At 39.6% G+C, this 13,872-nt stretch overlaps 1 protein-coding gene across 1 annotated transcript in view; it reads right to left on the reverse strand.

The window, feature by feature from the left end:
• LOC105499790 (ornithine transcarbamylase) overlaps nucleotides 1–13,872 on the reverse strand; it is a 76,668-nt gene that overhangs the window by 35,712 nt on the left and 27,084 nt on the right. The window contains exon 4 of the mRNA XM_071088373.1: nucleotides 11,234–11,321. Coding sequence (XP_070944474.1) covers nucleotides 11,234–11,321 — 88 coding nt within the window. The remainder of the gene's footprint in view (nucleotides 1–11,233; nucleotides 11,322–13,872) is intronic.

A 13,872-nucleotide genomic window follows, 5' to 3' on the forward strand; every position in this document is an offset into this window, starting at 1 on the left:
GACACTTAACTAGACAATTAGTTCATATTATTTTGTGAATGACATTGATATCTACTTCATGCTTAAAATTACTAGAAATCGCCATTTTAATTCTTCCAGGCTACTAAAGATCTTTAAAAAATGAAAACAAACCTTTTTCACTGGAAACAATGACAACCCTATAACTAGAGCTGGACTACAAGCACATTAATAGTAATCTGGGATTTATAGAGCTCTCCATCAATCTAAAACCCCAGCTTTAAATGTTGTAAGAGTTTTATTATACGTGTTACAAATGAAAAGTAGATAAGTTTAAAAAATACTCTCTGGTTCTGTAATGACTTTTCATTTTGGCGTCTTTTCATTTCTATTAATACATACAGTTCTGCTTGCCTTCCAGTACATTCTTACAGCTCTGCAGACGATCTTTGGCATTAGCCAACAATGGTAGCAAAAAAGCTTTTGCAAAATCCAAATTACTCAAATTTAAAGTTTCCCACATATACCAGTTTGCCCTGGAAATTTAATGGCCAATATTAGAATTTTTCAAAAATAATTAACAAGTTAAAATATGTATTCAACCTATTTTGTCTAAATATTTAAGATGTCTAGTTTCATTCATCATCTCTTTTCCTACTGTTTAGAAAAAGGAAAGGCACGGCATGAAACTTTAAATGGAAAGATGGTTTGAGAGATAAAATCCATTATTCATCCATTATTTCTGGATGATGGTGGTATCAGTGGCTCTGTTTTTTTTTTTTTATCTTCCTTAGTATATTCTATCAAAAGGAATATTATTTTAATAATCAGACAAAATACCACTCAAGAAAGGAAATTTCTCCCAAGCATGACTTTGAAAGTAATTGAAAATACCCCAAGTCTTCTTAGAGCAATGGCTAATTCTTGGTCTTGATAAAGAAATGTACAAGATGAGCCTGCAACATCTTGTCACACCGCAAAGCAAGGGAGTTATCGAAGACTGATGGAGTTAGGTCAAAATGACCCAACTTGAACAAAGATGACATTGACCAAATATGGAACAATTTGATAATTAATAAGAATAATAATTATAATACATTGAAATGTTCAAATGTATGAGCATCCAATGAGTTTATAAAGATACTAATAAAATGGAAGAACAATGAGAAGAATCATAGCAAGACCAATTCTAACTCAATTTCGAAGAGAATTCTCAGATTGTATAAACTTTTGGTGAGAACAGTCAGACTACATAGATATCAGACAAAATAGCTGAGTATGTAAAGAGTGCCTTAGTACTGGGTACTTTTATGCAGGGCTCAATGACCATTTTGAGAGAGTGACGGTCACTCTCTCCATGAAAACGATGGTCGCTATGAATAAATCCTTTCCAACCCTTAGTTTCTGTTGTTGTTTGGTGGTGTTTTTTTTTTTTTTTTTTTGGTATAAGATTGAAACTTGTTTAGGAATTAATGAAAACACCCTGAAGGCTGAAACAAAACAAAGCAAAATGAAACAAAAAAAGACAATAAACAAAGCCCCTCATGACGCCAGGAAAAGCTGGTGCAGAGTTAGTGTGGTTGGGTGAACAAATACTAAAAAATAAAAAACAAGTAGTGTGCTGGGTCAGATCAAACATGGATGTTGATGAGCAAACATGGATGTTGATGAGATGGACAATCATACAGCAATCCTGGTGCTCTTAGGAGTTGAGTTGTTCCTAAAGTATTGGAACATGGTGAAAGTGTCTCAAAAGCCAAAGGCAAACAGGTTGTATTCTCATAGGGTCCTGTTATTCATTTCCTCTTTTGTCTCCATCCTGCCTTGTTCGAATCAGACTGCATGCCCTCTAAACTCCAGTTTCTTTCACTGATAACTCTTACCAGTTGAACAGCTGACTGGGAGATAGAGGAAGGACGTTTTGGTTGTGCATATTACATCCTTGAGAACACCGTAATCACTTAAAAATGGATGTTTCTGATTTTATTTTTTGTCAAATTCGGCCAAGTCCCAAAAGGAGACTTAAGCCGACTTAATCTCTATCCCCAATGTAAATTCGTTATGAGATAAACTCTCTGAGTCTCCCTCTAGGAAACAGAATATTCTAGCCCTCTGGCATCTCTACTCAGATAATGATTTTAGTTATATCAACATAAGAATGATGAGGAAATAAGATGGATAATACCCTCAGCAAACCTAGATGGGTTCTTGTCAAATGGGCTGGTGTTGGAAAAAGCCAGAGATGTTGAATAAAATTGCCATATTCAATTTATTAATGAAGGATCTATAATGGCCAGGTTGTTTTGATTTAAATGTTAGATCCCAAGTTTGAAGACCTTAGAGAAAGATGAACGGGGTATAATGACATTTAGAATAACTTCTTCAAAATGTGCTAATGGAAGTTCAGTGGGTCAGTGTAAGCTGTTTAGGAAAACCACAGATATAGCCAAAATTGAGTCAGTGCTTGTCTTGAGATTGGGTTAGATCGTAACTTGATTCAACCAACATTGCTTGAGTTTCTTCTGTGTGCCTGTCCTTTACAAGCATGATCTCATTTACCCTCATATAATGCATTAAGATAAGTATAAGTATCTCCATTTTGCAACTGAGGAACCTGAGACTCAGAAGCATCTGGCCCAAACCATAAGGGCTAGTGTGTGGTAGAGCTGTGAATTGAACCAAAACGTGCCTCTGCTTTGAAGGCCCTGTCCTTGATGCTCCAGCACACTGCCTCTAAGAGAATATATCATTGCTCATGCTGTGAGAGACTGGTTTTGTCATCATTCTTCCCAAGAATACAGAATTTTCATACCTGCTGGGTTCTTGTGTTCTCTGTAAAGGTTCATGGAAGTATCATATTTCCCATTAAGTACCAATTTATTACTACCTCATGAGGTACATATTTCCCATTAGGTACCAATATTTTGAAACATTTTACCAAAAATTATAAAACATTTAACCTTTTCAGTCTGGATATAATTGGTATAAATACATAAATAACAGTATTCCAGCTTTTTTTTTTTTTTAAGAAATATTCCTTTTAACATGACAATGATTCACTCCTCTTGAGGACTGGGCCTCATCCACAAATCCCTCTATAACTTTCATTATTTGAGAATAGCAATGATTGGAAACCCCTTTTATGGTGTCACAGGGACATGTGGATATGTGGTTGTAGTGGGTTGAATGGTGTTTCCCCAAAATCCATGTCTACCTAGAAACTCAGAATGTGAGCTTCATCGGAAGTAGAATATTTGCAGATGTAATTAGTTAAGATGAAGTCATATGGAGTAGGGTAGGTCCTAAATTCAATGACAGACATTCTTATAAGAAGAGAGGAGAGGATACACAGAGAAGCCCAGGCAAAGATGGAGGCAGAGTTTGGGGTGATGCCAAGGAATGCCAAGGATGACTGAGAGGCACCAGAAAGGGAATTGTGGTCCTGTTGAAACATTGATTTTGGACTTCTAGCCTCCAGAACTGTGGGAAAATAAATTTCTGTTGTTCTAAGCCACCAGGTTTGTAGTAATTTGTTGTGGCGGCCCTAGGAAACTAATACAGTGGTCTACATTCGTTTTCTTTTCTACTGGTTTTACATTAGCTAAACACACTTTAGCAATCACTACCATACGTAAATTACATCTATAGGGAAAGAAATTAGAGTAGAACAATGTTACATTATTTGGCTTTAAATGGAGCCTTTCATACACGTGGTTCCTGAAGCTGCATTGCTAAGTACAATATTAGAAGGCAAACGACTGTGAAGCTATTATGCACTTTTCAGTAGTACACGCAGAGCATTAGGCATGAAAAGCTGTCATTACAGAAGAAACAGAAAGCCTTGAAACTGGAGTGATAATGCCCCACTTGCTATTGCTAAATTCCATATGATTTAAAACTTCTAAAAAATCAGTGATCTCAGTCATGCAAAGGTGTCACTTCTAGTGTCACATCTAAAAGGACAAGCCCAGAGCAAGAAAAAGAAAAAGAATATCCAGTTCACAACCCCAGTAGAGCACCTGGTAACTGACAAAATCTGAAAATACCCTCACCTCTGACGTAAACTTAACTGAATATCTATGTGTATGTTTTGTGTTTTCTGATATGTTAGGGGGTGAGAAAGAGTTTCTAAGGGAGACTCTTCAATAAAGGGATGTGAGCAATGGGACTGATTCTATCCAGGGGAACCTAGGCCTCCAGGGATCCATACTGAAGCAAGAAAACAACTCAAATCTTAAGGCTGTCTTCCCATGGATATAACATACACTCCCTTACCAGTTACAGTACATCTAGGTAAAAGAAATTGAGCAAAATTCAGAAGAGAGATGAGAGCCTGGTTGTGTAGAAAAAAGCTAACACAGCAGCCTTGAGGTGGCTGTCCTTCAAAGGGCTGCTTACAAGGCTGACCCTTGACTAGCATCTGGGAACTTGGACTTTAGGAGGGTTCCCACCATTCCCAGAACTGATAAGGGTGGTTCACTGTGCCCAAACTATTTGTATATGCACTTTGTTCTATGCCGAACACCTGCTTTCCTTCTGGAATCTGGAATTTTGGGGATCACGCTAGGCAGAGGGCACTTTTGTAACGAGGCCCCAGTAAAAGCCTTGCGAACTGGTTTGCTGGGGAAATTAAGCACATCCTGTGTGACACCACTGGGAGGGCACTTGTGGAAGCTTGTGCCTCGTCTCCCCTAGACTTTACCTCATGCACCTTTTTTCTTGACTGATTTTGCTTTGTGTCTTTTGTTGCGATAAGTCTTAGCCATGAGTATCACTGTATGCTGCTCCCTGTGAGTCCTTCTCATGTGGTGTTAGAGACTCCAACACATCGGCTCCTCCAAAATATCAGTGGACAGCTCCACCTCGGTGCTCCCCTTCAGTCACCTTCAGATTACACAAAATGCAACTAAGACCGAGCTAAGGAGATTTCAGCCACAATATTCTGTATAGTGAATAGGTTTTATTATGTAACAAGGAAGAAAAGAACAAGACCTTTTTTTCCCTCCTGAATTGTCAGATCTTCTTTGGGATACTTGTTTATTATGATCTAATTTTTAAAATCTTACTTAACTCTAAATGTGAGACTTTTTATTGTAATAATACTTCAAATGAGATCTAAAAAGCTTCTGCACAGCAAAAGAAACTATCAACAGAGTGAAAAGGCAACCTATAGAATGGGAGAAAATATTTGCAAACCTGTGTCTCATAAGGGGTTCATGTCCAAAATATTAGGAATGCCTACAATTTAACAGCAAAAAAAGTCAAAATTAAAAAAAATAGGCAAAAGGCTTAAATAGATATTTCTCCAAAAAAGGTATATGAGTGGCTAAAAGGTATATGAAAATGTGCTCAATATTACTAACAATTAGGGAAATGCAAATTAAAACCACAGTGCAATATCACTTTACACCTGTTAGGATGACTATTATCAAAATGACAAAAGATAACAAGTGTTGACAAGGATGTGGAAAATTGGAACCCTTCCGCACCATTGGTGGTGATGTAAAATGGTACCACCACTATGAAAAACAGTGTGGAAGTTCCTCAAAAAATTAAACATAGAATTATCATATGATTGAGCCCCCTTCTGCGTATTTAGCCAAAGTAATTGAAATCAGAAACTCGAAGAGATATTTGTATTATTGTGTTCCTTGCAGCACTATTCACAATAGCAATATGTGGAAACAACCTAAATATTCATCAACAGATGAATGGATAAAGAAAATGTGGTATATATTTACAATGAAATATCATTCAGCCTTACAAAGAAGGAAATCCCAGCATATGCAATATCACGAATGAACATGGAGAACATTATGCTAAGTGAGATAAGCCAGTCACAGAAGGACAAATATTGCATGAGTCCACCTATGTGAAGTATTAAAATAGTCAAATACAGAAAAGGAGAAAGTAGAATGGTGGTTGCCAGGGGTTGGGGGTAGGGGGCAATGAGCATAGATGTTCAACAAGCATTTCAGTTATAGAGGATGAATGAATAAGTTACATATATATATATATATATATATATATATATATATATATATATATTTTTTAGACAGAGTCTCACTCTGTCACCCAGGCTGGGGTGCAGTGCTGTGACCTCAGCTCACTGCAACCTCCACCTCCTGGGTTCAAGTGATTCTCCTGCCTCAGCCTCCTGAGTAGCCAGGATTACAAGCATGTGTCACCATGCCTGGCTAATTTTTGTATTTTTAGTAGAGACGGGATTTCACTATGTTGGTCAGGCTGGTCTCAAACTCCTGACCTTGTGATCCGCCCACCTCAGCCTCCCAAAGTGCTGGGATTACAGGCGTGAGCCACCATACCAGCTTTTTTTTTTTTTTAACGGAGTCTTGCTCTGTTGCCCAGGCTGGAGTGCAGTGGCACGATCTCGGCTCACTGCAACCTCCACCTCCTGGGCTCAAGTGATTCTCCTGCCTCAGCCTCCTTAGTAACTGGGACTATGGGTGAGCGGAATTTTATTTTACTTTATTTTTAGTAGAGATGGGGTTTCACCATGTTGGTCAGCCTGGTCTCAAACTCCTGACCTTGTGATCTGCCCACCTCGGCCTCCCAAAGTACTGGGATTACAGGCGTGAGCCACCACACTGGCTTTTTTTTTTCTTTTTTTTAACAGAGTCTTGCTCTGTTGCCCAGGTTGGAGTGCAGTGGCACAATCTCAACTCACTGCAACCTCCACCTCCTGGGCTCAAGCGATTCTCCTGCCTCAGCCTCCTTAGTAACTGGGACTATGGGCGAGAGGAATTTTGTTTTATCTTATTTTTAGTAGAGATGGAGTTTCACCATGTTGGCCAGGCTGGTCTCGAACTCCTGACCTCAGGTGATCCGTCTGCCTCGGCCTCTCAAAGTGCGGGGATTACAGGCGTGAGCCACCACACCCAGCCATAAATAAGTTCTAAAGATCTGCTGTACAATACATTGTATTTTGAATGTGTATTTAGGATTTTTATTCCTTGTTCTGATTTTATCTTTCCTTTCTTTGGTGGGTGAGACTGAGGACCAATCTGTAAGGTGCTTTTTAAAAAATCAGGTTTAAAATATGTTTCTTTGAAGATTTTAGATTATTAATGGCTTCCCTTTTGTTCCTGAACACATCCAGCTTGTTGCTGCCTTAGGCTGATGCATCAGCAGTTCTTTCTGTGACGCTCTTCCCACAGCATTGTGTACCTGGCTCTGTCATTTTATTGAGCTCTTAACTGTCACCTCCTCAGAGAGGCCTTCCCTGACCACCCAATCTAAGGCAGCCCCCACCCCACCAACAAATAACCCTGCTTTAGCTTCATCGTAGCACTTATTTCAACCTGCTCATCTATTCATGCTTTATTTATTTGTTTAGCAAAAGCCTCCTTGCTCCAGAATGTAATTTCCACTCCAACAAGAATCTTGTTTGACTTGATCAGCATTTTATTTTATTTATTTCTTTGAGACAGAGTCCCGCTCTGTTGCCCAGGCTGGAGTGCAGTGGCTCAATCTCGACTCACTGCAACCTCCACCTCCAGGGTTCAGGTGATTCTCCTGCCTCAGCCTCCTGAGTAGCTGGGATTACAGACATGTGCCACCACACTCGGCTAATTTTTGTATTTTTAGTAGAGATGGGGTTTTGCCGTGTTGGCCAGGCTGGTCTCGAACTCCTGACCTCAGGTGACCCCCCCCCCCACCCCCACCCCTCGGCTTCCCAAAGTGCTGGGATTACAGACGTGAGCCACCGCGCCCAGCCTTGATCAGCATTTTATTCTCAGTGCTAAAACAATGTCAGGAAGAAAAACGAGGCATTCAATAACTATTTCTGAATAAATGAATAATTAAATCATTTGAACAAATAAGTGACACTTTGGAAATTGCATTTAACAGCTTTCAAGAGACTGGCCCGGTTTTCTTTCTTTCTTTCTTTCTTTTCTTTCTGTTGCTACACTCACTATATTCTCCCTCAGGCTCTTCTTTCACCAATGTGCAGGCACTTTTTATTTGACCAGGCCCTCAAAGCACCTGGACCAGCAGATGGAGAAGCAACACCGTCAATCAGTGTCAGGTATGCACGATTCTTTTGATTTGAAAGGGCCAGCAATGTCATTTAATCATCCTCCAATCCCTTTGCACCTTAAAATGTTAAACTTCTACAAAAGCAAAGGAGGCGATTGCTGAGGGTTACAAGGTGCGTATCAGCAAGGTAGATGTCATTAAGATTCGCTTCCTTGCATCACCTGTTCAATTGCATCGGTAGAAAGTGGTGGATTTCTCTTGTCTTCTTCAATTTAGCTTTATTGAATTTCTGAGTCCCAGCATATCTTGTTTGTCAGATATTTTGGCAGATTAAGCAGTAATGAGGTACACGGAAGAAAGTCAGATTTCCACAATAGCTACTCTACTCCTTTTTCTGACATCCCCCATCTCCCATCCCAGCCTCTTCCGATATTGTACTATCCTTCTTCTCTTTGTACCTTGAGGATTTCCTCCTCCCCCTCCCTAATTGCACCTGTTCTCATGGCACAGCCTTCTGCAATTCTCCCACATTGAGACCATGGAGCTCATTTTTACCACTGAGCTTATATTTCTTCAGCTCTCAACTTCACTCAAGGTCTTTATCTCCAATGGCTTGTGAACATTTGCACTCAGAGGTTCAACCTTTAATGCAATATGTTCAGTACCTAATCTGTCACTGTCTCCACAAAGCAGAAACTTCTTTCATTTTCCTGCTTCTATCTTTACCCTTTGTTGATTGTGCTTGGTATACTTTCATTGTAATAAATCATAACTATGAGTATGACTATATGCTGAGTCCTGTGAGCCCTCCTAGAGAATCATCAAACCTCTGGGTTGTCATGGGGACCTCTTGACGTGAAAGTCAATGTTTTCTTTTCTCTTTTTCTTTGCTTTTGAGATGGAGTTTTGTTCTTCTTGCCCAGGCTGGAGTGCAATGGTGCGATCTTGGCTCACCGCAACCTCCGCCTCCAGGGTTCAAGCGATTCTCCTGCTTCAGCCTCCTGAGTAGCTGGGATTACAGGCATGTGCCACCACACCCAGCTAATTTTTGTATTTTTAGTAGAGACAGGGTTTCACCATGTTGGTCAGGCTGGTCTCGAACTCCCGAACTCAGATGATCTACCTGCCTCGGCCTCCCAAAGTACTGGGATTAGAGGCATGAGCCACCGCGCCCGGCCCAATATTTTCTATAACTTGTTTCACTGCCCCTCTCGTGGGCTGAATAGAAGAAGCATTATGGGGTAATCAAAACAACACAGCCTTAAAAAATAAAGACAGCTTGATTTAAACCCTGACTTAGTCAGCTTCTAAGCTCCATTAACTTCTCTGAGCCATGCTTTCCTCATCTATAAAACCAGGCCAATAATACTTACTTTGCAAGATTTTTTAAAAGATTTAGAGATAATAGCACAAGAGGTCCACAGCAGACACTCTTTAAGGAGTAGCTATTATTTTCAGTGTTTTGCATAAGATAAAATGATCAAAATGAATTATATGGACTCCATTTTGTGGACCCAGGTATTCATGTAGCAATGGAACTATAATAATTATATGGACTCAAAATGTCCCAATCATTTTGGAACTTGTAACAACAAAAAAAAATCTGTAAGCAGGCTGTTTTGCTAAGGATCTATGTAGAACTCCTCTGAGGATTTGCAGTGAGAATTGTGTAGACAGCAAGCCCAGAAAAGAGCACGTTTATACCCATCCTCAATTTTCAGCCCATGCTTGGCTGTTTGTCTCTTGCTCTTGGGATCCTGCCCACTGCACTGATTTCTGGGCCCTGACCTCCTTCTGACTGCCAATCTGCACTGCTCACCTCCTTTTTTGGATACTCAGCTGTTCCTCCCACTGAACCCTCTTCCAACCAGTGCTTTACATACGACTCATTCACCATCTTTCACCTGGTCCTATATGGAGGATCCCCGCTGAAACTTTGCTTGGATATGTCTCTGGCTTCATCCCTTGATCAGCTTGTAATATTTGCTTTTGAATAAAGTATATTTCACTTTCGTGGAAGCAGAATTATTAGACAAATATAATCCCAGTCAGTGGCAGATTATTTGAAAGAAAAAATTTATGTTCCTTTATTCCTTTTGTCCCTAGAATCCAGAGGCTAATCACACTTCTTAATACTTTCATTGTCCCCTCTGAAATAACATACCTAAAAGGTTTAAAGATGAGTTATTTGAAATCTCTTCAGCAAGTCAAATGAGGTGAATTTTTTAGTATATACCAGGGTGGTTGCCATAAAAAGCAGACGGTATCTCAATAAATAACTTTATCGCATATCATTTTCAGGAAAAGAATCATTAGTCTTCTCTTTTGAGGGCAAAACTTTTAACAAAGATATTTGCTCTGGATTTTTTAGCCAGACATGATGTAGTGGTAAGAGCATTGCATGAGGAGTCAGGAGGCCTATGCTTCAGTCTTTCATTATAATATAGTGGGTAAGAGTCTTTCCCCATCTCTCCCTTCATCTAGATGGGAGTGAGCTACTCGTACTTCCTAATGAAATACAAGTGGAATTGTTTGCACTGCTTCCCTGCTAAGGCGGCTTTGAAACAAGTATGCCTTCTCCATGCTCTGTTCTCCTTGGTCCTGGCTGGATGTTAACACCCAAACTGACCTTGGAGCTCACATGTTGAAGATGGTAGAACCACTCTCAGCCAGTGTCCCTGAATAACCCACGTAAATTAATAACCTGTTCTTCCCTTTTACCAATCAGGAACATCTGCACTATGTTAGCACATTGACATTTGAGATTTTGTGTTACAGCAGCTAGTCTGTGTCTAATTAAGTTGTTTCACTTCTTTATGACAATCTGTTTGGGTTGTTATAAGGATTAAACAAGTTAGAAAAATACCTGGCACATAATAAATGCTCAATAAATGTTATTAATAGTTACCAATGTGATTACCTAGTCTGATAGTAACTGGTTATGAGTCACTGAACGTCAGTTTCCCTGGACCTTCATTTCCTCCTCAACTGTTAAATCTAAGAGTCATACTTGATGAACTCAATATTTCCATAAGTTTGAAATTTTATGATCAGAAGCTTCTTCAAAAAATTGCCAAGAAAAATTATTTCAACCCATGGAAAGTGGCCACCATAGGATGAGGGAGAGGCATTCCGAATATCAGGGAAAGAGGGAAAATGGAGAACAGAACAATCAGAGGGAAAAACCATTATTTAAAGAGAAGCATGTTTTCTTTCTGAAATTTATCCATCAGATTCTGAAATCGGCTTTGGAGAGAAGAAAATATTTACAAACCGGGCCGTGTCCGTGAGACTTTCATTCACACCCAAATGAATATCTTGTGTGGTAAGAAAACAAGGGTGTCCTCCCAGAAGTGCAAAGCCTACAATTAAAAAAAAGAAAAGAAAAGAATCATTTTGAAAAAAAGAGCTAAAGTGGAAAACAAAATTACAAAGAATTGGCATAATCTCAACTGAAAAGTCAAAATCTTTAAAGCTCTCCAACTTCTCTGATAGAGAATTCCCATGCAAAACAAAATGAGGAGCTGAGGGAAGTAGATACAATTTTGTGCTCAAGTACTTAACTCTCCTTCATATGTGTGCCCATTTCTCCACCCTCTTATTCAAGATGTGACAATAACGAAGCATCATTCCCTCTTTGGGGCTATCCCTGGTTTTGGTTCTCTAAAACATACAAAGCTGGCTGGGTGCAGTGGCTCATACCTATAATCCCAGCACTTTGGGAGGTCGAGGTGGGTGGATCTCCTGAGGTCAGAAGTTCAAGACCAGCCTGGCCAACATGGCAAAACCCTGTCTCTACTAAAAATAAAAAAATTAGCCAGACGTGGTGGCAGGCGACTCTAATCCCAGCTACTCAGGAGGCTGAGGCAGGAGAATCGCTTGAAACTGGGAGGCGCAGGTTGCAGTGAGCCGAGATCATGCCACTGCACTCCAGCCTGTGCAACAGAGCAAGACTCTGTCTCAAAAACATAAAAATAAAAAAAATAAACTATATGACGCTGTCTTGGTTGGAAGATAAGGAAAACAGTAAAGTGGCCCTTTGACTTTTTGACTCTTAGTGACTTGAAACCACTATCTCAATGCTTACTTTCTTTTATTTTTAAGCCTTTCATTTTTATTTATTTATTTTTTGAGACACAGTCTTCCCCTGTCACCCAGGCTGGAGCCCTTTCATCACACATTCTGGGGGAAATTATGGGAGATGGTGACATCCAATCAGAACTTTAGTATCTCATTTGAGACTGGTTTAATGCTCAAAATTTCTCCAATACATAATTAAAGGCAAATACACATAATTGCAAGATAGAGGTTTGTCCAAGGAATTTTGCAAACATTACTTTTCTCCTCCTTATTATGATGTCCCTGATTTATCTTTTGGGAAATAAGCAACAGTCACAATTTGCTAATCCCATCTGTTTCCCATAAAGAGGGAAGAAATCATTAATTGCACAGTGAATTGGGGAATGAGGAGTTTCAGATCCACAAAGGAGAATTTGACTCAAAATCTCACGAAACATCCCACTGAAGCCTTAACACGGTTTGAATGTGGACTGATATTAAATGATATTAAGGAATCATCATTTTTGTTCAGTGTGATCATGACATCATAGCCATATAGGACAATATCCTTATTTTAAGATACAAAATGATATATTTTGGGATAAAATATCATTATAGCTTTAATTTACTTTAAAGTAGTTCAACAACAAAAACAAATAGACAAAGAAGGCAACATATTAACAATTGTTAGACCGATGTAAGAGTATTGGTATGTTCATTATGCTAATCTTTTTACTTTTCTGTTTATTTGAAAGTTTCACTGTAAAAAGTAAAAATCAAACCCACACAAAGCAATGGTCTCCATTTCTGTTACTGTGTATAAAATGAAATAATTATAGCCTAGCTATTTTATACTTAAAAGTGTTCTCTTAAATATCCCTAGACCAAATGATCTTTTACTAGAGACCGCCATGTTCTGACCCTAGCAATGACCCTTCACAGAGTATGGTCATGTGATGGCACATTATTAACATTCTTTCACTGAATCCCTTAGTCTGACAAAGTGTACAGTAGATATTACAAGAATTTTACAGAAAAGGGTTCTGAGAGTCAGAGTCTAAAAAATTGTGCAAGATTGTTTTTAAGTCCCCACAGTCCTAGGCCTTGCCACAGGGATGCCAGCTATTGAGTCAGCTCAAAGTGTGATCTACAGAGACAGAATGATATAGTGGGACTGAGCTCAGTCTTCTTCATCTGAAAAATAAGACAGTCTGCCTAGAGTTGTAAGATTCCTTGCAGATCTTATGTGCTAGGTGCCAGGTAGGATCAAAGAATATGAAATGCCCAAACAGTCCTACTTGCTATAGGACCTATAATGAACAATCTGACCCCATTTCTGATGTTTGCCTGCCCACCTCTCCCTGCCTGACCCTTCAGCCCTACATCTGGGCAAGCTGGTAAGGAAGTTCAGGTGCTCCCTCCTTTGGCACTAGCAGGAGGTTCAAACTGCACAAGCCCTACCCTGTGCACGGGAATCCTCATCCCAGCCCCATCGCCAAATCACACTAGAACTTCGTATCATTTCTCTGCTCTCTGAGGCTACTTTTGGACCTGCTTGGGAGCCAGACCTACTATCCCCAGAAAGCCACATGATGTGAGTAATACACTTTTTCGTATCTTCCTGGTGCATGTGAGATATTCTCACTCTCAGCAATCAAACCAAATTTTAGGTGGATGGCACATCTCATGTCTATGGAGTAACTACACACCACAAGAAGTCCTGGTCTCACTGTATGATTCTGAAATTTATTCATTCATTCTGAAAATATGTGCCTGGGGCTGTTCCAGGCACTGAAGAAAGCATTGTAAACAATAGACAAGTCTTTGACTACACGGAACTTACTTTCAAATGGG

The sequence above is a fragment of the Macaca nemestrina genome, chromosome X, assembly GCF_043159975.1.
Source record: "Macaca nemestrina isolate mMacNem1 chromosome X, mMacNem.hap1, whole genome shotgun sequence".
In the NCBI taxonomy this organism is placed as follows: domain Eukaryota; kingdom Metazoa; phylum Chordata; class Mammalia; order Primates; family Cercopithecidae; genus Macaca; species Macaca nemestrina.